The sequence below is a fragment of the Gekko japonicus genome, unplaced genomic scaffold (assembly GCF_001447785.1).
Source record: "Gekko japonicus isolate JY-2015 unplaced genomic scaffold, Gekko_japonicus_V1.1 scaffold630, whole genome shotgun sequence".
NCBI lineage: Eukaryota > Metazoa > Chordata > Lepidosauria > Squamata > Gekkonidae > Gekko > Gekko japonicus.
Window position 1 is genome coordinate 330,728 of NW_015162498.1, and position 23,666 is coordinate 354,393.

The 23,666-nt window shown below is 45.4% G+C and overlaps 1 protein-coding gene across 2 annotated transcripts in view; it reads right to left on the minus strand.

Moving 5' to 3' along the window:
- Positions 1-11,300: 11,300 nt before the first annotated feature.
- SSFA2 (sperm specific antigen 2) overlaps positions 11,301-23,666 on the minus strand; it is a 109,612-nt gene continuing 97,246 nt past the window's right edge. For both annotated transcript variants that reach the window (XM_015406086.1, XM_015406087.1), the window contains 3 exons: positions 22,440-22,844; positions 15,893-16,013; positions 11,301-12,522 (listed from right to left, as the gene is read on the minus strand). In XM_015406086.1, the coding sequence (XP_015261572.1) occupies positions 15,906-16,013; positions 22,440-22,844 (513 nt within the window). In that variant the 3' untranslated portion in view covers positions 11,301-12,522; positions 15,893-15,905. The remainder of the gene's footprint in view (positions 12,523-15,892; positions 16,014-22,439; positions 22,845-23,666) is intronic.

A 23,666-nucleotide genomic window follows, 5' to 3' on the forward strand; every position in this document is an offset into this window, starting at 1 on the left:
GTCGTTCCTGCGATTATCCCCTGGCACAGACCCGGAAGCCACGCCAAGCGCTCCTTAATAACAGCTGTAATTCCCGAGTTAGCAAGCAAAGCTGCTCTGAACGGAGAAAGTCCTCTTATTCCACAGCAAAAAAAAGCCTCTGGCTGGAACCACCACTATTCTTCCTTTGGTCCTTCAAAATAAATAAATAAATAAAAACCCACCCTCTCAGCACAAAGCTGAAGGCAACAATAAGCTAATTGTGCATCGGTTGCCTTCTATGTATGCCAAGCGCTCACTCAGGAGCTAATTGAAAATGCAATACTAGCCTAGCTTGGCCTGATGCCCTGGGAGTCGAAAGATGGGATCTCTCCGCTGTACATTACCGACTGGCTGCTCCAAAGTGCCGGGTAAGCGCCCTTTGGAGGATTGCTGATGGGGCCATGAATTATTGAGCGGCCCAGAGATCAGGATGCTTGCGGATCCGAGGTGTGGAGCGGGCAGGACGGGATCGCTTGATTCCCCTTTTGAGGTGCTTGCATTGAATCATCTCTCTCTCTCTCTGAGAGCCAGTTTGGTGTAGTGGTTAGGAGCGTGGACTCTAATCTGGGAGAACCGGGTTTGTTTCCCCACTCCTCCACATGCAGCTGCTGGAGTGACCTTGGGTCAGTTAAAAGTTCTCCCAGAGCTGTTCTCTCATGAGCAGTCCTCAAGAGAGAGCTCTCTCAGCCCCACCTACCTCCCGGGGTGTCTGTTGTGGGGAGGGGAAGGGAAGGAGATTGTAAGCCGCTCTGAGACTTCTTTGGGTAGTGAAGGACGGGGTATAAATCCAATCTCTTCTTCTTGGTCTTCTCTGTTTCTTGCTCTCCATCTCATTTTCTGCCAAGTCAACCTAACTGGTCCCCAGTCCTGGCCCAGACTGTACAAATATGTCAATGACACACTCTTACGCTTCAGAGAAACCAGTTTTCTAGGGCCCAAAAAGGACCATTCTGCTGAATCCAGGTTCTTGAGTACATCCTGTGGGTCCCTCTCAAGTAGTGACTAAAACCGGTCTCCCAGCAGAAGGTCTTGCATCGGAAGAAAGCTCCTTTCATGAGAGGGAAGTGACTTCAATACCAAAAGGGTCTGTACCCACAGAAGAGCTGCTACTATGGGATGTTTGCAGGGGTTGAAGGTCCTGCTCAGATGGAAAGATCCAAGGAAGACTCAGAGTTTCAATGGGATTAAATATGTTTGGAGGGAGGATGGGATGCCCATGTATCCTTATGCTGCCCCCACATTTTGCCTTACTGATGTTTTGAGTTAATGTTCCTCTTTGATGTAGCCAGTTTGGTGTAGTGGTTAAGTGCATGGACTCTATAATCTGGGAGAACCGGGTCTGATTCCCCACTCCTCCACTTGCAGCTGCTGGATGACCTTAAGCAAACCATAGTTCTGACAAGAGCTGCCCTTGAAAGGGCAGTTCTCAAAAGAGCTCTCTCAGCCACACCTGCCTCACAGGGTGTCTGTTGTGGGGAGGGGAAGGGAAAGGAGTTTGTAAGCCGCTCTGAGACTCTGAGTGAAGGGTGGGGTATAAATCCAATCTCTTCTTCTCCTTCTTGAATGAGATATCTGAGAAATTTTATATCCGTCAAGAAAACTTAGGGATGCCAGCCTCCAAGTGGGAATTGGGGATCTCCTGGAATTGTAGCTCATCTCCAGACTGCAGAGATCAGTTCCCCTGGAGAAAATGGAGGGTGGACTGTAGGGCATTGCACCCCACTGAGCTCCCTGCCCTCCACAGGCTCCACCCCCAAATCTCAAGGAATTTCCCAACTTGGATCTTGCAACCCTAAGAACACTGCAGGTAAGACTAATTAAGATTTCTCAGGGGGCAGAAGAATCTTCACACTCCTAGAGGCCAGGAACTTCCCACAAGGGAAGCACGTGCACGAGGGTTCCCACATTCAGTGCAAATGCCAGAGTTGGCTGTTTAAATACTCATCCATCATATTTCCCCCCTTCTTTTCCTTCCCCTGTGGAGGTCAAGGCATTAAACATGGTTCCTCCTCCTCCTCCTTTATGTCCTCCCATCAGGCCCCATGAAATTGAGAAAGAGTGACAGATATTGGTCACCCAGAATGAGCTTCATGCCAGAGTGAAGAAGAAGAAGAGCTGATTTTATACCCCACCCTTCACTACCTGAAGGAAGAAGAAGAGATTGGATTTATACCCCACCCTTCACTCGGAGTCTCAGAGCTGAGGTGGGGCTGAGAGAAGTCTGACAGAAAGTGCTCTTTTCAAGAACACCTAAGAACATAAGAATATAAGAGACGCCAATGTTGGATCAGGCCAAAGGCCCATCCAGTCCAACACTCTGTCACACAGTGGCCAAACATACCAGGTGCCATCAGGAGGTCCAGCAGTGGGGCCAGGACATTAGAAGCCCTCCCACTGTTGACCCCCCCCAAGCACCAAGAAGACAGAGCATCACTTGCCCCAGAGCCCCTATCTATACCTTGTGGCTAATAGCCACTGATGGGCCTCTGCTCTATATGCTTATCTAATTCCCTTTTGAAGCCATCCATGCTTGTAGCCGCCGTCACCACCTGTGGCAGTGAATTCCATGTGTTAATCAGTCTTATTTAGAACCTCTGACAAAACTATGGCTTGCCCAAGGCCCTGCCAGCAGCTGCAAGTAGAGGAGTGGGTTATCAAACCTGGCTCTCCCAGATTAGAGTCTGTGCACTTAACCACTACACCAAACTGCCTTCCCTTCCTCTCTCCACAACAGACACCCTGTGAGGTATGTGGGGCTGAGAGAGCTCTGAGAGAACTGTGACTGACCCAATGTCATCCAGCTGGCTTTATGTGGAGGAGTGGAGAATCAAACCCAGCTCTTCAGAGTAGAGGCCACTGCTCTTAACCACTACACCAAACTGGTTCCCTATTGTGATCCAAGATTTGTATTTGGCAGGCACACTGGCTGCCCATTGGAATACCCATGGAATACTGCATGATCTCTGTCTACACAATTTGACCTCTCTAGGACTAAGCGGGGGCAGAAGCCTGTGCTATTTGTGTACTCACAACAATTCACAACTTAAGTCTTTTAAAAAGATATCTGGAGGAAAGAAGGCAGCTTGAATTTCTAAGGAATAGGTGAGAACTGTATGAATGAAACCAGTGCAGTCAATTTTTCACAGCACGATGCCATCAGTTAGGAAGGAGGAAAGAGAGAAGCCAATGTCAGTCAAAGGCAGCTAGAGAGAAGTGGAACATGTGTCAAATGAAGAACTGGTTCACACATCACCACCAGCCGGTTAATTCCGGTGACAATGTTTGTGCAAGTGATCTATTTACCTCTGAAGTGATGACTGCAGCTAGACGTATTTCAAGATGCACTTTTAAATCACAGAAATAGCTGCTGCACTCTTTTGTAGTCTAATACATAATGTAAAAAACCAACAGGAAAGCCTTGGCAAATTCTACACTGATGCCAGCCCTTACGTAGCTTTTAAACATTATAGCTGTGCCATTTATTTTATTCGGGACATTTGCATGCTGCTTCTCCAGAGACCCGTCTGAGGAAACTTTTCCATAGGCTCATACCGTTTTGCCTGTGTCTGTAGTTCGAGGGTTCCAAATCCTGAGAACGTTTTTTTTGGAATGTTGAGAAACAATTGCTGGTGCGGTCATAAAACGGCTGCTAAAGGAGGCGGGACTAATCAGAAAATGGCTGCCATGGGAGTAATCAGGAAAGGCTGGGATGTCCCAAGCCATGTAGCCTCCTAAAATAAGGGCTATTTCTGAATAGGCACTACCCAGAGACCCAAAGGTGATGGCTCCTGGGGGCTTTCTGAAGCATCTTCTGCTCAGCCGGTGTAGTATGGTGGGTTACAAACAGTGGACTCTAATCTGGAGAACTGAGTTTGATTCCCCACTCCTCTGCATGAAGCCTGCTGGGTGACTTTGGGCCAGTCATAATTCAGTCTCAGAACTCTCTCAGCCCCCCCCCCCCCTGCCTCACAGGGGGTCTGTTGGGAGAGGGGAAGGGAAGGTGACTGTAAGCCACTTTGAGACTCCTTACGGTAGAGAAAAGCAAGGTATAAAAAACAACTTCTTCTTCTTCAGGTGAGGTGGAGGAAAGCAAGGACTCGGTGTTGGCTTTGCGGCAGAGATGCTTTGTGGGTACCAGGCAACACTGTTGGCACTATGAGGCTCAGATTGCAGTATGTACTGAACGTGTATTAAAAACGTACCTAATTGGAACATGTGTGCCTTCACAAATTAAGTCCACAAATATTCACAAAGGGTCATCAAAGGGATGTGGAACAGAAATGTGTCCCACAGGTTTTTTTGCATCAAGTTCAGGACAGAATGAGGGTTTTTTTGAGTAAACTTGTGTTAGGCACAAGCTGTCCGGGTAGTAACCATAGGCTGTTGGTCAATGCCTGAGAGCAGGAAACAGGAAGTAGCAGAAGCGGTTTGGAAACAATAAAGATATGCTGTGGCCAATGACAAGGAGTTCAATGATAAAAGCCCATTTATCAAGTTATCTTTAAAGCAAGCATATATGGTTGTGCTGCAGCGTTATCTTCCTATTCTGTTATTCCTTCATGCTAGTTTAGGTAGGTCGTGTCAACACATTTCTTTGGGGTCTGATGAGCCACACCTCTACCAGTACTTCCAGTACCAGGATGCATAAACAGGGGGAAAAATTCTAGAGGGGAGAGAAAGATTTACAGCAAGGTTCAAATGTCTGTCTTTTCTTTAATACAATAAAGATTAAATTACAAAGGACACCCCTCTGCCATAAAATCTAGGGTTTTTTGAAAAGCAAAAAAGAGGACAGATTTCCTGACTGACTGTTTCAAACAAGTGAGCACTCTTACAAATCTCATTTTAAATGTCCCTACCATTTAAGCTGTGATAATTGCTACTAACTAGGAATACTCCTATCCTTTCAAGACAAAAAAGAGGACATTTTCATCAGGTTTTTTTTTTAAAGAGCCCAAAAGAGAACGGACACCAAAAAAAGGGGACATGTCCTCTAAAAAGAAGACATCTGATCACCCTAATCAAATCAATCTGTATTTAAGTGCATTTGCTTTGGGACTGAAATTATCATGTTGCTCTTAAGCTCGGTATCGCTTTGCTTGCATCCTTTGCCCATGGGCTCGTTTATAATAATAGCAACTCAGTATGTAGAACAAGTTGGGGTACAAAGACAAATATGGTCACGGTTTGCAGACATGAAAAGATAGAGCCACAGGAACTGTGTAAAGTGCGCTCAGTGTTTCTTTGATAGCAATAAATATGAAAATTACAAAAGTGATACTAATACATTCAAATTGTAAATCCAGTTACATAAGATAGAAGATAACAACGACGGCGGGACGGTGGTCTCCGGAATGAGATGCCGTTTCGACAAGCGTCTTCTTCTGACCAAGAATCTATAAGTAGATGATGTGTGGGAAATTGCACTTCAATAGAAAAGCTACCCGATTCACATGGAGTTCAATAAAGTTTCACCTATTTCATTGCGCAAGTAATGGAGAAAATTTCTCTCAGACGAAATAAGTTCACGCAACCCTCCTTAGGTTCCAGTTCTTTACATGTTTCCTCAGATGAACCATGGTAAATCTGATGAATTTTGTTGAGTTCTTCCTGACATCTTGCAGGAAACCTGTCCAATATCTTCTTGAGTTTCTTGCTCCGTGCTTTCCTCCCAGCCTCCTATTTGCTCTCCCACTCCACTCTGCTGGAGCTATCAGAACTCAGCTGTTCCTCTGAAACTTCCACAGAGATGCTTTGGTCTTTACTTCCATAGAGAACATTGGTGAGGGACATTAAAGCTAGGGGTGCTGCAAATTTCACAGTGAACTTGTTAAAGAGAGTCAAATGTGCCATGCTCGACTGTGGTCCCTGCCACATGGCAGGGAAAAGGACGGTCAAACTGCGGCTAATCTGAGCCGCATCAAAGTTGAGAGGGCGCGGCGGGATCTCACGGACCCCCCGAGCCGCGGCGCCATCGCTCCCCGGCACGATCAGATGCCGGGGAGAAAGCGACGGTGGGAAGGGGAGGTTGGCAAACTGCGCATGCTCACACATGCGCAGTTCGGCCAGGAGCTGGGGATGCGCCGGCGCGTCCTCCCACGGCCGCATTTGCCACGGCCCATTCGAAAGAACCACCCAGGTAGGTGGTTCTTTTTTGGTGGGCTTCATGGGTGGGATGGGACGGATCAGAGACGGTAGCACAACGTTCCCCAGATGTTGCTGTGGGATCGCGCCCGTTTGCTCCGGCCCCGATCCGTCCTTTTCCCGGCCCAAACAGCTCGTATGAACAGGGCCTGTGTTGATCAGACATAAACTGAACACCCGGTCTGTTCATCTCTGAATGGGGAAGGGCTGTGGCTCAGTGGTAGAGCATCAGCTTGGCATGCAGAAGGTTCTAGGTTCAATCCTCAGCATCTCCAGTTGAAAGATCTGGTGATGTGATAGGCCTCAGTCTGAGACCCTGGAGAGCTGCTGCCAGTCTGAGCAGACAGTATTGACATTGATGGACCAAGGGTCTGTTTCAGTATACGGCAGCTTCCTGTGTTCATGTGAATTTTACATCCACTTTGCATATAGTGGTGGTAGTCACTATTTCCAATATGGAAGCTCCCACTCCCCTTTAGATGGGTCATTTTCACTGGTGGCTTTAACGAGCAATCTGCTCCTAATAGATTTATATGATTTATGACAGTCTATTTAAACATTTGCATGCCAAATGGGACAGAGGTGGAAGGGAAAGGGATAAATTCCACTGAGCAGCATGATAACATGCTTGTACAATAATCCAATAGTGTTGCATTGTATTTTTAGGAACAGTAGAAGCAGCCTGCCAAACAGCCATAAACAGGTCAACGAACAGACAAATGGTCCATCAAAAAATTGGCTCTGTTCACAAGCCATTAACAGCACATGAGCTGAATTGGTGGATGTTTGTGCATCCCTCATTAAAATGTGACTCTCCCCGTCTACAGTTATGAAATTGTACAGCCCAGTCTATCTCCTCAGAAGTTTACCACCACCATTTGCCACACGTGTAGAACATCTGAAAATTATGGTCTGTCCCCAAACAGGATTAAAAATAAGGGATTTTGTGCCAGGTAGCTTGACTTGCTGGAGACCTTGGCCTCTAGCATCTGTCACAAGCTGAACTGTTATGCAAATACACTGTGAAATTTAAATTAAATTACAAATGGTTTGGCTCCTCTTGATACTTCATTGGAGGAGGAGGAGAGTGTCAGGTAGCCCTGTCATAGGTCTGGAATGTGGAGGGGTGCACTCCCATTTTTTGTCTCAGCTCTCCCTGGCTCACCAACTGTTTGCTGTCTTATGCTTGACCTTGTAGATGCTCCAGCTGCAGTTTTACTCAACTGGGAAAGTTAATGTCTTTAGCTTCGCCTGCTTGCTTTGCCCGTGCGAGATGTATCCATTGGCTCATGCTTACCGGGGGGATGTTTGATTCTACTATAAGTCAGAGGCCCTTGTATTGGCGGCCATTCCTAACACAAGCTGTACACGTATCTCTAGTACTGGATTTACCAATAAACAGTTATCTTCTTATGAAGCCCTGTGTTGAGTAACCTAAGGACCCTGACAAAGAGTTGGTTTTATACCCCACCCTTCACTACCTGAAGGAATCTCAGAGGGGCTTACAATCACCTCCCCTTCCTCTCCCCACAACAGATACCCTGTGAGGTAGGTGGAGCTGAGAGAGTTCTGATAGAACTGGGACTGGCCCAAGGTCATCCAGATGGCTTCATGTGGAGGAGTGGGGAATCAAACCTGGTTCTCCAGATTAGTCTGCTGTTCTAAACCTCTACACCAAGCTGGCGAGAGAGATAATATTTAAACACTTTGATTTATGGATAGATGCTCATTGCTGCCATTTGTTGAAAGCACAAGGCCAATGTATAGGAAATGAGAGAGAAGAAAGCTATAACCTCATTAAAAATCGAAAACAGTGCTTCGCTGTACAGGCTACTGTTCAGCATTAGAGAGGTAAATGGTTTGCTAACACCAGTTCCCAAACACATTTAGGTGGGAGGAAGCTCAAATTGATTTCACTGAAGATTATGCTCTACTGAGGTATACTTAATTAGGAAATCATCATGTATTGAGGGTGTACTGAGATAGCTGGAAATAGTTACCATCAATATGCACTTGTTATGGGGTGATTTAACATGGAAAAGAGCAATAATTGTGGCTAATAATTGCTTTGCTGCCAAGGTACGTTGTACAAAAAAAAATCTCTGTTTGCTATATGATAAGAGTTTGGTCTTCAAAAATCTTCAGATTATTTGTAATACTGTACAGCGGTGTTTAACTATTATATACGTGAAGCAAGGAAAAAAGGTACTACTTCAAACTTTCCCGATGGGCACATACTTAACAAAAATATGTTAGAAGCTTAAATTGACGTGGGAAAATAAAACTTGGCAGATTGGTTATGGTGACTCTTGCCATTCATTCCAGAGGAATAGCCATGTTAGACTGCTGTAATGGAGTTGGGGGCCTGAAAAAGTGTGTGTGTGTGTGTGTGTGAGAGAGTTTACAAGGTCACTTAGCCCCCCCATGCCATGGGCCCAATCAGGATCAGGCCCTCATTGCATTTTTTTAATGGTCAAAATCTTCTCTAAAATGGTGCTGGCAGCCACAGGCCAAACTTGTGGTTGCCATAACATCTGGTTTGGCCATAAGGCAGTTTCAATTAACATGATGCTTACCCAGCCCTCTTGCATATTGTGCCAGAGAATTGTTGAAGAGTGCTTTTCATGCTATTCGGCAGAATCTCTTCCAACTAGTCAACAGTGCGGGAAACTAGTTTTTCACAGATGATGAAAATCCACTTTGGGGTTTTGTTTACATAATTTCTGTTCAATCCCTAGTACAAGATTAGAAAAAAAGAGTGAAAAATACGATTGCAGGTTAAGGTAAGTGTAATGTTTGGCTGGCCCTCTTGGGCTATTTTGCCGACAGGTGGAAGCACCCCTCCACTAATCTTGTGTAATTCCTCCAGTGCACTGTGAGACTGCCACAACAATATGGGAGCAATGTGCCAAGTTGGCAGAGGGAGAAATCACAGTGGCCCTGATCAACTCAGTGGTTCAGTGAACCAGGCAAGGAACCTCTAGGGGGTAGAATCAGCATACTGAGCGTAATAAAACATCAGGTCTTTGTTCTTCTGGAGGGGGGGAGGGCAAGGGAGAGGGAATTTTGTCAGGTAGCTCTTTGCAGCCTTGAGCAAGAATTACCATCTATCCCAGCATCTTGACTAGTTTGCCGCACATTCCCAAAAGATTCGTGTTTGGTTTTCAGTGAAGATTCGGTCATATTTCAGTACTACATTCATTATATCTGAAAAATAAGCCCAGTTTATGTCTCCACCAGAACAGCATCTGCCTGAAACGATGGCTTAGGTATGTGCACTCCTACTCAAGGGGAAAAAAATGTTCTTTGAGGGTACAGATTGCCTGGTTTCAGAAAGTTTCACAAATAGTTGATGGAAGTATAGAAAGCAGTAAGAAAACTGGTGTGATAGGCCAACCAGTCCCCTATTTGCATTCAGTGATGATGTTACAATACCTGCAGAGCAGACCTGTATGGCCTTTCTTTTAAACGTTACCTGGATTCAAGCTCTCTGTTACTCTTGTTGTATGAGAGTCAGACCATTAAGTCACTGCAATGGCTTCTTAAATGGTGGCAAAGGTAACAAAGAAGGCAACAACTCATTTCTTTAGGGATAGTTTAATCTAAAATTGCTTGAACCTCATCCTTGGTTTAAAATACATCCTCACTGTTCTAGTTTAAGATCTAGATATTTAAAGTCGCTTCAATAAAGAAACTAAGGAGTGTGACCTTTTCTGTGACGGCACTGAGGCATTGGAATGGACTCTGCTGGTTTATTGCACACACATTTGCTGTTTGTCAAGAAATAGCTGTGTTTGAAGCCCTTTCATGGGCTGCAGCCGTGCTGCAGCTTATTTATTGCTGGTTTAGCACCTCAAAGTCACCATTCAGGCTTCTTGTTGTTATGTTTTTATGAGGGTATTTTCAGTAACCTGCCTCAAACATGGCAGAGGACCACTAGATAGTCTTTTCAAGTACTGAGCGGAACTTTACAAAAATGGAGGCCAAACACATCATGTTTCTATGATAAAGGTAGATAGAACCAGGGGATAACGAGATCTTCTGGAACAGTCTCAAAAATCACAAAAATCCATATAAACTGATGTTAGTTTTATACTAAGAATTAGAGGGATCATTTGTTTAATCCAGCATCTTCATGTCTTCTGGGCTAAATTGCTCTCTAATCGGTCCACACATGGGTCAGTAACAGACTTTGCATAGCAAACAGACCCGTAGCTACAGTGGGGCTTTTGCAGGCTCTGCCCCTTCTTAAACGCACAGCCCCATGAAACTTCCTCCTGTAAATGCTTTTTTCAAACATTAAAAAAAAGGTGTGTGCTCCTTTAAACAGAGTGGGGTGCTATAGATGACTAATTCACACACTGAGCAAGGGGGTTGGAGTAGGTGACCTCTAGGATCCCTTCTAAATCTGTGTCAAGAAACTGGTCCCCTTTAAGAGAGTTTTTCTGCCTAAGTGCTAGCTTTCTTGACTATAGAAGTCATCCTCCCCCCACCTGCTGGCTTGTTATCAGAATTGTTGCTTAGGCTGGCAGAAGTGAGGAACTTGCAGCAACTGAGAACTATCATCTAAAGTGGTTGACAGCTTGCAATTTGGAGATCTATCCTGGTAACAGCTTTCTATTGGCCAAATGGCTTTTCTTTCTGCACTGAGAACTTCAGCCCCACAAGCCACAAAATCCTGCCTACGGGTGTGATAGTAAGTGGTCTGGACAGCTTTCCTTCATACAGATCCAATCAGGCCAGGTCCAGCACTATCCATTTCAGCAATCTGAGGTGGTAAAACACGATGGTGCGGCTCGCAGTGGAAACTACAAGAAGAAGATGAACGCTGTAATCCAAGAACCTCTTGTTGACATTCTACTCTTTTCCAAATGCGAGAGAGCGTACAAAAAATGAAGCATCTTGCACGCCATCCAGAACAGTGCAGACCATTCTACTGACTCCGGATTCTAACCACTTATTGCCCTGCATGCATAGACCAGGATTTCTGTCAGCTGGGTGCTTCTCGCAAATACCCAGTGGCAGAGAGATTATTCACACAATTCTTCCCCCAGATCCTTTCAGTCTCTGGTTACAAACAGAACCCAGTGAAAGCAAAGAAATTCAAGCAAGGTAACAGGTGACTTGTAGGCAAAATAAATATTTTATTGGTCTAACAGCCCCCTTTAAAAAGAATATCAGCCCTTAGGTGTATTCCAAACACACATATAAATCTTTGGACATACTTTCCCCATACGATATTGCTGTTATAGGTTTACTAGTCATTAATACACATACAATCTTAAAATATTTTTATTAGCTGAAAACAAACAAAAAACCTTAAGGAATCCCAACGGCATTCCAATATTGTTATATTTCAACTATCTAGCGTCCTGTAGACAAAGACCACACATGTACTAAAACCCTGCCAACCTCCAATCTCATCTATTGCAAATCAATGGCACTTTGCCCTGGGCTCTAGTAAAACCTCAGGGAAAGTGTAGGGGAAATAAGAGCCAGGTTCCCCGTAATACCCCGTTCAAAGTGATCAATCCACTTCAAGTTATACACAACCACTCCTTTGTTTTAAAATAGTGTTTTAAAGAATTTTTAAAAGGAGGGAAAGACCTCTCCTCCTGGTATAGCTGAGAAGTCGTCCATTTATATATTAAAACATTTCTTAAACAATAAGGCACAACCCCAAGGAGGAAAAAGAGTATTGAAAGGAAGCAACACATTTAAATGGTTATCTATGGCACAGAGATAAGGCTTTTCAGTGTAAGCAATCTGTAGTAGCTTTTCTTTTCAGGTAAGTTCATTTCATTCTCAAAAACTCATTGTGAACAGCAGCTTCTCCCCAGAGAGAACAGCGATTTTTTTTCTACAACAGGTTATTTGTTTTGTTTCTGAAGTGGCACTAGATGACAGCAGTGAAATTTTTTATTGGTTGTCGTTTCAAGCTCTCAGAGTGAATCAGTTATTGCACAGTTAAATACCTCACAGAGGTCAGTGGGTTTTGTTAAAAAAAATAAAAGTAGATGGACAGTTCTAGGCTAATCAAAACCGGGGTGGGTCCAGAAACCTTCAAGTTTTATGAAGAACACAGCTCTACACAGAAATAAAAAAACCTGCACAAATGGACAGTAGGAAAACATACAAATAAATATTTAGGCTTGGAGGACAGCCAGAGTTCTTGTGATGATTCCTGGGCAGTAGTAAAGATGAGGACTATCACGACTGTGGCACGCGGACCCGAAGGGGGACACGATGCAGCACACAGGTGAAGAGTGTATGCCTCAGTCTTCTCTTTTGTCCTCCAGAGTACAGACAGACAACTCCATCCACACGTTCTACAGTGACCTCGGAACACGTGCCAACCTTTGCAGAGAGGGGGGGGGGAAAGATATTAAGTATACTTTAGGAGAAGTCAAAGTAAGCATGTTTGGATGAGTAAGCATGTTTAACATGATAAGGTGCCAGGAGAGCTACGACAGGATCTCCAATAAATGGAAATAGCAGCTGTGCAAGGCCCCCAGTTTGAAACGTGATTCAAAACTTAAGCGGAGTGCTTATAGCGACAGGAAACATCTTGCTTGTTTTGAAGGAACTCCAGCTGCTGTACTTCTGGGCACAAAGTGTTGATTACGACCGATAAAGCCCCACAGTCTGGGACTAGGGTAGCTCAAGGATTGCCTACTCCTTTATGAATGTGCCTGTGACAATTAAGTCCTTCTTCAGAAGCCCTGGCTGTGCACCCCCTTTCCAGTGACATCATCAGGGCTGGACACTGAGGTGACACTCCAGCCACCCTGTCTCATGAGAGGGGGGTCCCAAATGCAAGTTGAATCTACAGATGGCCAAGACATGCCCAGTGCACCTCCATCTTTATTCCTTCACTTCTTTCCCCAGTGCATTCTGGGAACTGTAGTTCCTAGAATGCCTGGCATTGATGAGGAAGATAGGGCAGCGGAATTTATTACACCCATAACCTAAAATTGCCTAACTACGCCACTCCTTCTTTGAAACTGTGTTACCAGAGCCTGGGCTTTTTTTGGCTGGCTCCTGGTCTTACATATTCTTAGCCCACAGTTACTCGCTTGGCACCAAATTTGTTAAATTTTAGGTTGTTTCTTTAAAAAAGGATCTGATTCTTTAAAAAACCAATCTGATTCACAACTACATGTACCACATTCTCTTTACCAATGAGCCAATGAGAAAGGACAACTTTTCACCCTCCATCTTTTTCATCAGTTGTGCTTGTGACTGACTCTCTAGAAGCAAGAGATATCGAGAAACAGAAACAAGCTTAATGGTATGATCACATGGGTTTGCCTCTTCCTGGGGTAGGGTTGGAAAATACCTGGAGACTTTGGGGGTGGATCCAGGAGAGGGCGGGGTTTGGGAAGGGGAGGGGCCTCAGCATGGTACAATGCCATAGAGTCCACCCTTCAAAGCATCCATTTTCTCCAGGGGAGCTAATTTCTGTCAGCTGGAGATCAGTTGTAAAAGCAGAAAATCTCCAGGCCACACCTGGAGGCTGGCAACCCTATTTGGTGGGTCTTAACTGAGCTGAAAGCTTTACAGTTCTGATTACAAGTGTCTTAAGAAAACACTTCCTACCTCTTCAGCTCAAGAAACAAAATAAGACAACCCTCTGGCTGATTTCGCACTAGAGCTGCCTCGCTGTTGCGCCGCCGTTTGCCCTGGTTCTATTGGTCAATTTCACACCTGAAGCCGCGCGGCTGATTTTGACCTGTGGCTTCGCCCGATTTCCCCCGCAGTTTCGTGATCCTGTTTTTTTGGGATCAACGAAACTGCGGAGGAAATCGGGCGAAGCCACAGGTCAAAATCAGCCACGCGGCTTCGGGTGTGAAATTGACGAATAGAACCGGGGCAAACGGCGGCGCAACAGCGAGGCATCTCTAGTGTGAAATCAGCCTCTGTGTGGTTGCTAAAAATGAAACCAACATTAATCGCAGTCTTGGTTTTGCTTTCACTTGCCTCCTGGGATGTAATAAGCATTTTAACTTGTCCCGCACGGCCAATCAAGTGAAATCACAACTTGATACTTCAGCTGGATTATTATACATACTTGTGGTTTTATCCCTGCCACATTTACAAATCAGTATAACACACATGTATTCTCTCACAATTCCTAAATAGTTACTTGAAGAAAATTAATTACAGCTGGCATCTATTCACTATTCTTATTTTTTTGAAACAGTGAATCTTAAAAATGGAAAATTATCCAGGGGACAGTACAGCACCAGAAAGTTTTCCACTCCACATCTGTGGGTGAGATGTCACCCCAGAGCATTCCTGTATCAGACAGGGTTGCCAGCTCCAGGTTGGGAAACTCCTGGAGATCTGGGGGGGCGGGGACTGGAGCTGGGGAGGGAGGGGTACCGGGGCAAACCTCAGTGGGGTACACTGCCATACGGTCCACCCTTTAAAGCAGCCTTCTTCTCCAGGGAAACTGATCTCTGTCGCCTGAAGTTGAGCAGTAATTCTGGGAGATCTCCAGGCCCCACCTGGACATGGGATCTCTAATGTCAGCAAACATCCCAAATAAATTGTATTTCATCATTCTGCCTAAGCAGCTTCGGGGGTGCTTCTGGATTGAAAGGTGCGGTAGAAACTGAATGATCAAACAAACAAGAATATTCTTCCGGGAATGTATGTTCTAGTATCAAAGGCAGGGGCTGTTTAAATTTAAACATGCTAAAATAAAAACAGACTATGGCTATGTTCCACTGCTTTGTTCTTTGCCCTGTCATTCTATATTTACAGTATTAGTCTTTTGGAAGTGATGATTTTGTGCAGTGCTTAATAATAACACTGTGGTTTTATGCTGTAGCTTTATTGCTGTGCCATGTTTTCAATGTTTGTTTGTTACTCAGGGTTTTTTGGTTTTTTTAAAAAAAACTACTCTGCAAGCTTTTTAGCTAAGAGTGTGACATACCAAAAAAGTAAATTAAACTGTAATTTAGACTGCAGGAAGCAACAGAAGAAGCTCTATATATTTGTGTTGCAGTGGAGGATTCTACGAAGTGGAGGAACAAAAGAAAATCCGGAGGTAACTAGAAGTTCAAAACGTATTTCTAATCCCTTTAAAAATATCTTCAAGTCTTTCTACCAAACTACACGTTGTGTTTAATGAACTGGGTCTGGGTTTCCTGGACCCCACTCACTTCTCCTGCTACCATACAGCAGAAGAAGAAGAGAAGAGATTGGATTTATACCCTGCCCGTCACTCCCTGAAGGAGTCTCAGAGCGTCTTACAATCTCCTTTCCCTTCCTCTCCCCACAACAGACACCCTTGTGAGGTAGGTGGGGCTGAGAGAGCCCTTTTAAGGACTGCTCTTGAGAGAACAGCTCTGAGAGAACTTGTAAATGCCCAGCAGCCGCATGTGAAGGAGTGGGGAATCAAAACTGGTTCTCCCAGATTAGTGTCTGTGCTTCTAACCACCACACCAAACTGGCTCTCCAGGGAAACTGGAAGCTACAGGGACTGGCATTTTAAAGGTCTGCAGGGGCCTGAATCAGGTCAGAGGGAGGAAGTGCTCCTCCTTCCTTCCCTTACTATTTTCCCCAGCTGAAAAGATCCAGCATGAGGGGGTTATTTGCCTTTTTTGTTTTTTAGATGTACATACTGCATAGGGAACTAGGACCCAACGTGTTAAAAAGTGTAACATAGTTTGGTTCTTTCTTTCAGTTAATACAGATTAAGAAGGACTGGAGAAGTTACCTGTGGTACCCACTCATGGCTGTGTTTCTGGCTTAGTGCTTCCTCTGTTCGGGGAAGAGACCGCTGCTAACAGGCCACTCACAATTTCCCGTCTGATTTCGCCAACAATAGATTCTTTGATCTAGAACAAGATCACATTTTGGTTCGCCTATGTTAGGCAAGGTAGTATTTTATTTAGCTATTTCTTTAGATACAAATTTATACACCCCACCGCCAAAGATTAGCAGCGGGTAAATCAAAAACACAAACGAACAAAAAATCAGCAAAAAAGTGTGATGACAGCTAATTTGATAAACTCGCCCCAACCTCCATTTCTCACAGCCTAAATGTACATAATACAGTTCCATACTCTATATGGCACGCAGAACAAGACAATAACGATTTGGAGTAGCATAATAGCGATGCGCATTTTAAAATATAAGATGTATATCTACATTGCACTCCTTGTTAAAGAACTTGCTCTTCTCAACAGATCCATGTAAAGTAGAATTCAAAGTCACCATTACAGATTTCTTGCACTAGCAAGTAGTGCTGGGCATTACAGAGCTTTGAAATTATTATTCACCCCTGTGCTAGCTTATCCCCACCCCGGTGGCTCCCTTTGGATGCACGTCTTAAAACACGGAAGCCACTTCAATGTAAAAAACAACTTAACAGGCCAGAGGGACACATGTGACCAGAAAGACTCTTCTGAATAGGGCTGCTTTTGGTTTTATCCCCCCCCCCCAATAATGCATCAGACCGTTTGTAGCTTTTCAGGCGCACTATATGCATCAGACCGTTTGTAGCTTTTCAGGTGCACTATTGGGGTGGTGTGTGCGCATTAAGCTATGCGAGAAAGCAACACTTGTTACTACAGAGTAGTTTTGGATGCCAAAACAGAGAGCATTCTCTGTTCAGGCCCATCTTTTCTAGGTCTTGCAAATGCCCTGACCTGGATAGCCCAGGCAAGCCCGATCTTATCAGATCTCGGAAGCTAAGCAGGGCCGACTCTGGCAAGTCGGGAGGCAGGGGCAGGCTTTATTCAGCCACCTCTCTGAATATCCTCCAGGCCCCCAGTAGGGGTCAGTCACCAGAGGTCAGCGTGACTTCCAGGTGCACAACCATGCACAAACACATGAACATATGAAAAATACAAACAAACCCCCCAAAATAAAGGGCCTTGCAAAGAGTGGATGGAAGGAGTTGATGGCCCATTTATCCTTCCCTACCATGGTCCTTTCTGATCCTTCCCTTGCCCTGGGGCACAAAGGCAGCGGCGGCGGATAATCTGCTGCCAAACAGGTCTTCCCGGTATAGTGGAAAGCCAACCGTGTTGACTGCCTACCACTACTTTCCTTTGAGCCAGAAACCCAAGGGCAGTAGTGCCACACATGATAGGGTGGATACTACCCCCATCCTACTACTCCATTGAGCAAAGTTTGAGGCCTTCCTCCAGTCGAGGGGGGCTTTGATATGGGGACAAGGCAACAGAATGTTCCATGCTTGCCCTGTCAGGGAGGTAGTGGGGGGGATCCAACCATTTCCTAAGGAGCCTTCCTCCCACTTATGGGGCTCTTCTGTTGGATGAAGCACCACTTACATTGGAGGAAGGCTCCTTAGAGGATGGTTGGTTCCACTCACTGCTTCCACATTAGGGTGAGTATGCAACACTCTATGGCCTTTCCCCCATATTAAATATCCTTCAGGAATATACTTTCGGATTATAAAACCACTAAAATATAGTAGACCAGCTGGCAAGCCTGATACCTTCTAGGACCAGTAGGACAGGAAACCCCTATGTACAACGTCGGATGAGCACCACCCAGAGTTGGCTCACCACCTAAATAACCGAAGTGGCTACTTGGGGCACACCAACTGGGCCAAGATGGTTGCCTTGAAGGTCACCAGTGAAGTGGCTCCAGCGGCATGGGAGGTGGTGGCAAAATACCTTGAACCACCCTTGAGGCAACTAGAAGAGAAGAAGAAGAGATTGGATTTATACCCCGCCCTTCACTTCTCCATCTCTGACTGCAAATGATATAATCAATCTGATCTCGGTGTTGTCCATCTGGTGATGTCCATGTGTAGAGTTGCCTCTTAGGTTGTTTGGAAGAGTGTGTTCGCTATGACCAGTATGTTCTCTTGACAAAAGAGCTGGACTCAACTGTGTGACTGAACAACAACTTTCACTATCCAAAGGTGTCTCAGAGCGGCTTACAATCGCCTTTCCTCTCCCCTCTGCACAACAGATACCCTGTGAGGTAGGTGGGGCCAACAGAGCTCTCTCAAGAACTGCCCTTGAGAGAACAGCTCTGAAAAAACTTATGACTGACCCAAGGTCACACCAGCAGCTGCATTTCGAACGAATCAAACCCAGTTCTCCCAGATTAGAGTCCATGCTCCTAACCACTACACCAAACTGACTCTCTAGTCCTAGTTTCTCTCTGTCCTCAGGCACATGTCAGTGGTTCAAGCTGCCCAGTGTGGCTACTTACATATATAGCTGTGGCCTCCTGTTTGCTGCTACCTGGGTGAGAGAGAACGCACCTGGACCTATCGTAGCACTTGTGCAGTTTGTGCTGCTGCTATTCCCCCTCCCCCCAGGTAAGCAGCAAAATTACAAGCTATGAATACATCTAATGATGGAAACAAACACGGCATTCCAAAACAAACCAATGATGGCTCTCTAAATTAACAGAGTGAATGGATGGGGGGACACAAGAGGATGGATTCATCTTTGTGGAAAGAAGCAGGCTTAGGAACAGGCAACGTATGCGCTATTCCTGACTTTGCTACAGCCAGACTTCCTGTGTGACCTTGGCAGGATGCCCTCTAGATCCAAAATTTGCTCACTGTTACGAGCAACACTTGTGCACTTTTTCAGAGGCGTCAAGCGGCTCTATTAAATAATGTTTGCTAAGGATTTGATTTCTCCTCTGAATGGCTGCACTGAAGAAAGAAACCGTTGGCCTTGCAACTGGTCTGCTATGATTGCTTAAAAAAAAAAAAAAGACTTCCAGGTGATTATATTCCTAAAGGATATTTAAAAACAAACAGCCTGTCTTCCCAGAAACCACATTTGTACATTCCTGCCCAATAGATAAATTGCATGTACATAATGAAGGCCAGCTGTTTCTGAGGAAGCTTCCTGGAAACCGATGTCTTAAGAGTGCCCTAAGGTGACATTCCATTGGTGCAACAGCGATTCCTCCGGTGGACTGGCATTTACAGATGAAGCAAAGGCAATTTGCTGTAACCTTGGGCTTTGCTCCCCACACTGTTCCTGAGGGTCCAATGACTGACAGGAGCTGGCCCACAGCCACAGTGGGGCTATTGGGGACTCTGTTCCTTTCCTTAAAGGGCCAGTCCCACAAGATTTTTTGGAGATTCTTTTTAGAAGAATCGGGGGGTGCATAAAGGGATCCTTTAAATGCTTTTAAGAAGCGGGGGATGACGCGTGCCCCTCTCCCTCCTGCAAGGGCCCTCCAGCTGATGGGCATGCCATGTGCTCCCCGCTGATCAGCTGAAGGACCCTTTAAATCTTGCAGGAGGGGAGGGAGAGGGGTGACTGCTGGCGGCCGGGCTAGGGGGCAGATTGGAGCTGACATAAAGATAATGGCAACCCCATCAGAATTTTTTTTTGCCACACAAGCCACAAAATCCTGGCTACAGGCCTGCACAGGAGCAGAGAATGCGGGAAAGTTGCGGGAAAGTGCCTTCCTGAAACGCGACTCCACTCTTGCTCCAAGGCATGAAACCTCATCTTACCATCTTCTTGTAAGAGTACACCAGTGTCTTGAAAAACAACAGGGACGTAACCATGGGTATTATCCAGTCTACTGAAATGCACACGCCCCCTTCCTAAGTCGGTTTGTTTAAATCTGTTATCCATCAATACCCAACAGATCAATTTATTTAAAACACAGAATGCCAGTACATATTATTGCTTTCTATAACTGGAGACTATTTTAATAAAGGCCAGACTGCGTGTTCTGCAATACAAGAAAGAACAGTTAAGCATCTTGGCATTTTGCAATGCTCTTCTGTAGGAGGGTATTCACTCATCTGAAGGGCTAGCGGGTTCTTTTGCATTCCAGAAAATAGTTACAGGTCAAAGCTCAAGCATGTTACAGTCTACTTAAGCACGCACTGAAACACTAAACACTTTTTATCCTTAAAAAAGAAAGAAACAACATAATTCAAGTATACAGAAGGAGGAAAAATTATTCAATAAGCCACAGGCTTAGCATTTGTACCAAAATATCAAGAATGCATACTAATAAGATTTCTCAGCAATGGATTCATTCTGTTTTGGAAGTAAGGGGATGCTTTTGGTATGTACAAGATGCAAATGTGGATTGAATGGTTTGCCTGTAGGCCCTGGGTGGGTGGGTGGGTTGGGTGGGAGCCCCCGCAGGGCCTGTAAGACGAAGCTCTTCCGCCAGGCTTTCGAGCAGGAACCGCCACTACTACTACTACTACTACTACTACCACCACCACCACCATTACCATCATTGGTAGACCTGAGGGGTGGCCGCATGAAAATCAACCATGACTCCGCTGTGATCAGTACTGCTGGATTGGGGTCGAGTAACAACTATGGGTCTTAATCTCCCTATTGTTATGTAAATAAATAAATAAATAAATAAATAAATCCACGGTAAATGATGTTACCCGCTCTGAGTCTGGTTCCCGGGGAAAGCGGGTAATGAATTCAATTAAAAAATACATAAATCTGGTCAACTGCTGTTTGTGAGAGGTTATCGCAAGAACATACAAGGAACAACTTTACACAGGCATCCACAAAGAAGGCTGCCATGAGCAGCCATCGATTTAAGAAGGGCACCTTTCTCTCTTCTATCTGAAGAAGTGAGCAGTGACTCACGAAAGCTCCTACCCTGCCACATATTTTGCTAGTCTTTAAGGGGTTACTGGACTCTTGCTCTTTTCTATTTCTCTCTCCCAGACATCCAGTTCATCCCTCTGGGTTATAGATGCCTCATGGAGAACTCAGAGAGGCAACGGAGACAAAATCCACCTCACTCTATGGTCTTGGGCATGCACACAACCCTTGGGGAAGGCCCAGGACTCATTTAGGCCATATATACTATGGAAGGCTGGACATAATGAGGCACTTTGATGATTCTTTCAGAGGGCAGCCATGCCAGTCTGCAGCGAATGAGCTAGATTAAAGCCCAGTAGCTCCTGAGCGAACAAGATTCCCATGGAATAAGCTCTGGAGAGTCAAAGCTAGGACGTTTCCACAGACGCCAAATTGGATTGGCAGACAAGAAGTTCGGGCTACATAGTTAATGCCCTATGCATCTTATTTTTTTGCCATCAAGTCATAGCCAACATATGAGACCCCATAAGGTTTTCAAGGCAGCAGACATTCAGAGGTTGCTTGCCGTGGCCTGCCTCCGTGTAGCAATCCTGGTATTCCTTGGTGGTCTCCCATCCAAATAGTAACCAGGGCTGACCCTACTTAGCTTCTGAGATCTGAAGGTATCAGGCTAGCCTGGGCTATGCAGGTCAGAGCTTCTTACACATAAAATGCTCCATATAAATGATTATGCATACTGACTGACAGATGCTCGTGTACATCAATGGGCCATGCACAAAAATCTCTTCCCCCTTCCAACACTGAACAGATAACCAAGCGCTGTGATTGACTGAGGAAGGGTGGAAGCAAAGAGTGTCTTCCAGTGCTCGCTCGGCTTGGTTACAACTAAAAGCACTGACCGGTGCTCACAAGGTACAGCAGAGCCCTGGCCTCTTGGGTATGGCCTTGCTAGATGACAAAGTACACATTCCACTGGTTTTTATCTAATTCACTGGTCTTCACAGGCTGCCTGATTCTTCAAGTGAGCCCAGTTGGCGGCAATGCTCCCTCTAAGGTGGGGAGTCTTGTGAGCAAAAATTCTACTTTGTGAGCCGCTGGCCATGCAGTTGTGAGCAAGCAATTTGGCTGCTGCATAAATTAGTTTGCTCTGGAGCCGTCCTTCCTGAGCTAGCTCACACTAACTCAGCGTAGAGGGAACACTGGTTGGCGGCTGTCTTTTTGTAAAAAGGGCATTCTCTACTTAGAAGTGGCTCAACTGTTGTGTTGCTGAAGGTGGGAAAGTGGAGCCCCTACTCTGCATGTGAGAGGGCCCCAAGTTCAGGCCATCTCTCCATTTAAAAGGATCAGAAATAGCAGGTCTGGAACAGAATTCTCTGCCTGTGATCTCGGAGGTACTTAGATGAGACACTTCCTCAACCGGGAGCTGCTGAAAAACATTCTTTGTAGCCCTGTTCTCACGCAATGCTCCTTGAGGAATGACTCACCACAGACTTGCTCTTCATAATATCAGAACAAACTGTGTGAGGATATGAGGCTGACCAAAGACACATACTTTTCCCCTTAAGTCTCTCTCCGGACTTTGTGTGCCGAGTTTCCCCTTGTCCTGCTCTTATCTCTGAGTTATCTCCGAGTAACTTAATCTGATTTAAAACCTTCAGCTACTGAAAGGTTTATAAGGACAAGCCATCCTGAGGGGGAAATTTCTAGTCAGATTGTACTTACCTCTCGGATGACTTGCTGCAGTTCGTCGTTCTCCGTGCTTCTGTGAACTTCCTCGACAGGAGGTGGAAGAACCCCCTTGTCAAGTTTTGTTCCAGCCTCCGATTTGGAGGCTATGGGCTCCTCAGAACATTCTGGGGCTTGTGCCGCTCCTGGTCTTGCCGGCGGAGTGGGCATCAAGGCGACACAGGCTCGATATACTTTTTTGCTCTGGAGCTTGGACTTGACAGTCGTCTCGGATGAACGCCGGCCAGCTTTCCGGCTGGCTTGACTAGAACACACTGACGAAGAATCTGAATTTCCGTGATCGAAAGATTCTGAACTCTCTCCCACAGTGGTCTCCATTCCAAGTTCTCCCAGTCCCAACTCTGACTTCAGAAACGATTGTTCTCTAATGAGTTCGGAAACCTGTGAATTGAAGGAGGGGAGAGAGGTCGGCTGCTTTTCCTAATGCCTTGAGAAAATGGCCGACAACCATTCCCTTGACACAGGACAGAGTACAAAATGGTGTCTCACGCTTTGACAATGACATCAATTTCAAATGAAGAGGGCTGTACCACATCCTCAGGCATAGCAAGATTTTGACAGCTAACCCCCCTTACTTCATACGCTGTGGGCCTATGTGGAACTGTCATGTCCCCATTTCCAGGCTTTGCGTACAGTGAAAGAGAAGCAGAGCTGGCCACAAATGTTATATATACAAATTACATATGCGTTTGTGCATGTGAAGATGACATATAATACATACACACACGTGACAGCAGCCCCCCATCTTGATTTATTTATTTAGTTCGATTTTTATCCCGCCCTCCCTGCAAACGGGCTCAGGGCGGGTTACGACCACAAGATAACACCATAATTTTGATAGTTAAAACCGTATTTCTGTTAAAACACAAACTAAACGCAATCAGGGTGGATTCACCTTGACAACAATGCTCAGTTTGGGCTCATTCCATTTGGCCAGCACTGTCATCGGGGGAGGCCGAGATATCTTTGGATGTCCACCATCTCATCCGAAAGCACAGTGGAACAGCTCAATCTTGCAGGACCTGTGGAATTGTAATAATTCCCGCAGGCCCTGATCTGGAGGGAGCTTCTTTCACCAGGCGGGGGGCCAGGACAGAAAAAGCCCTGGCTTTAGTCAAGGCCAGCCGGACATCTTTGGGGCCTTCAGCTGCTGTGGCAGGGTGGTGCCCCTCTTTCCATTCTGAAATCAAGACCATGGGGGGG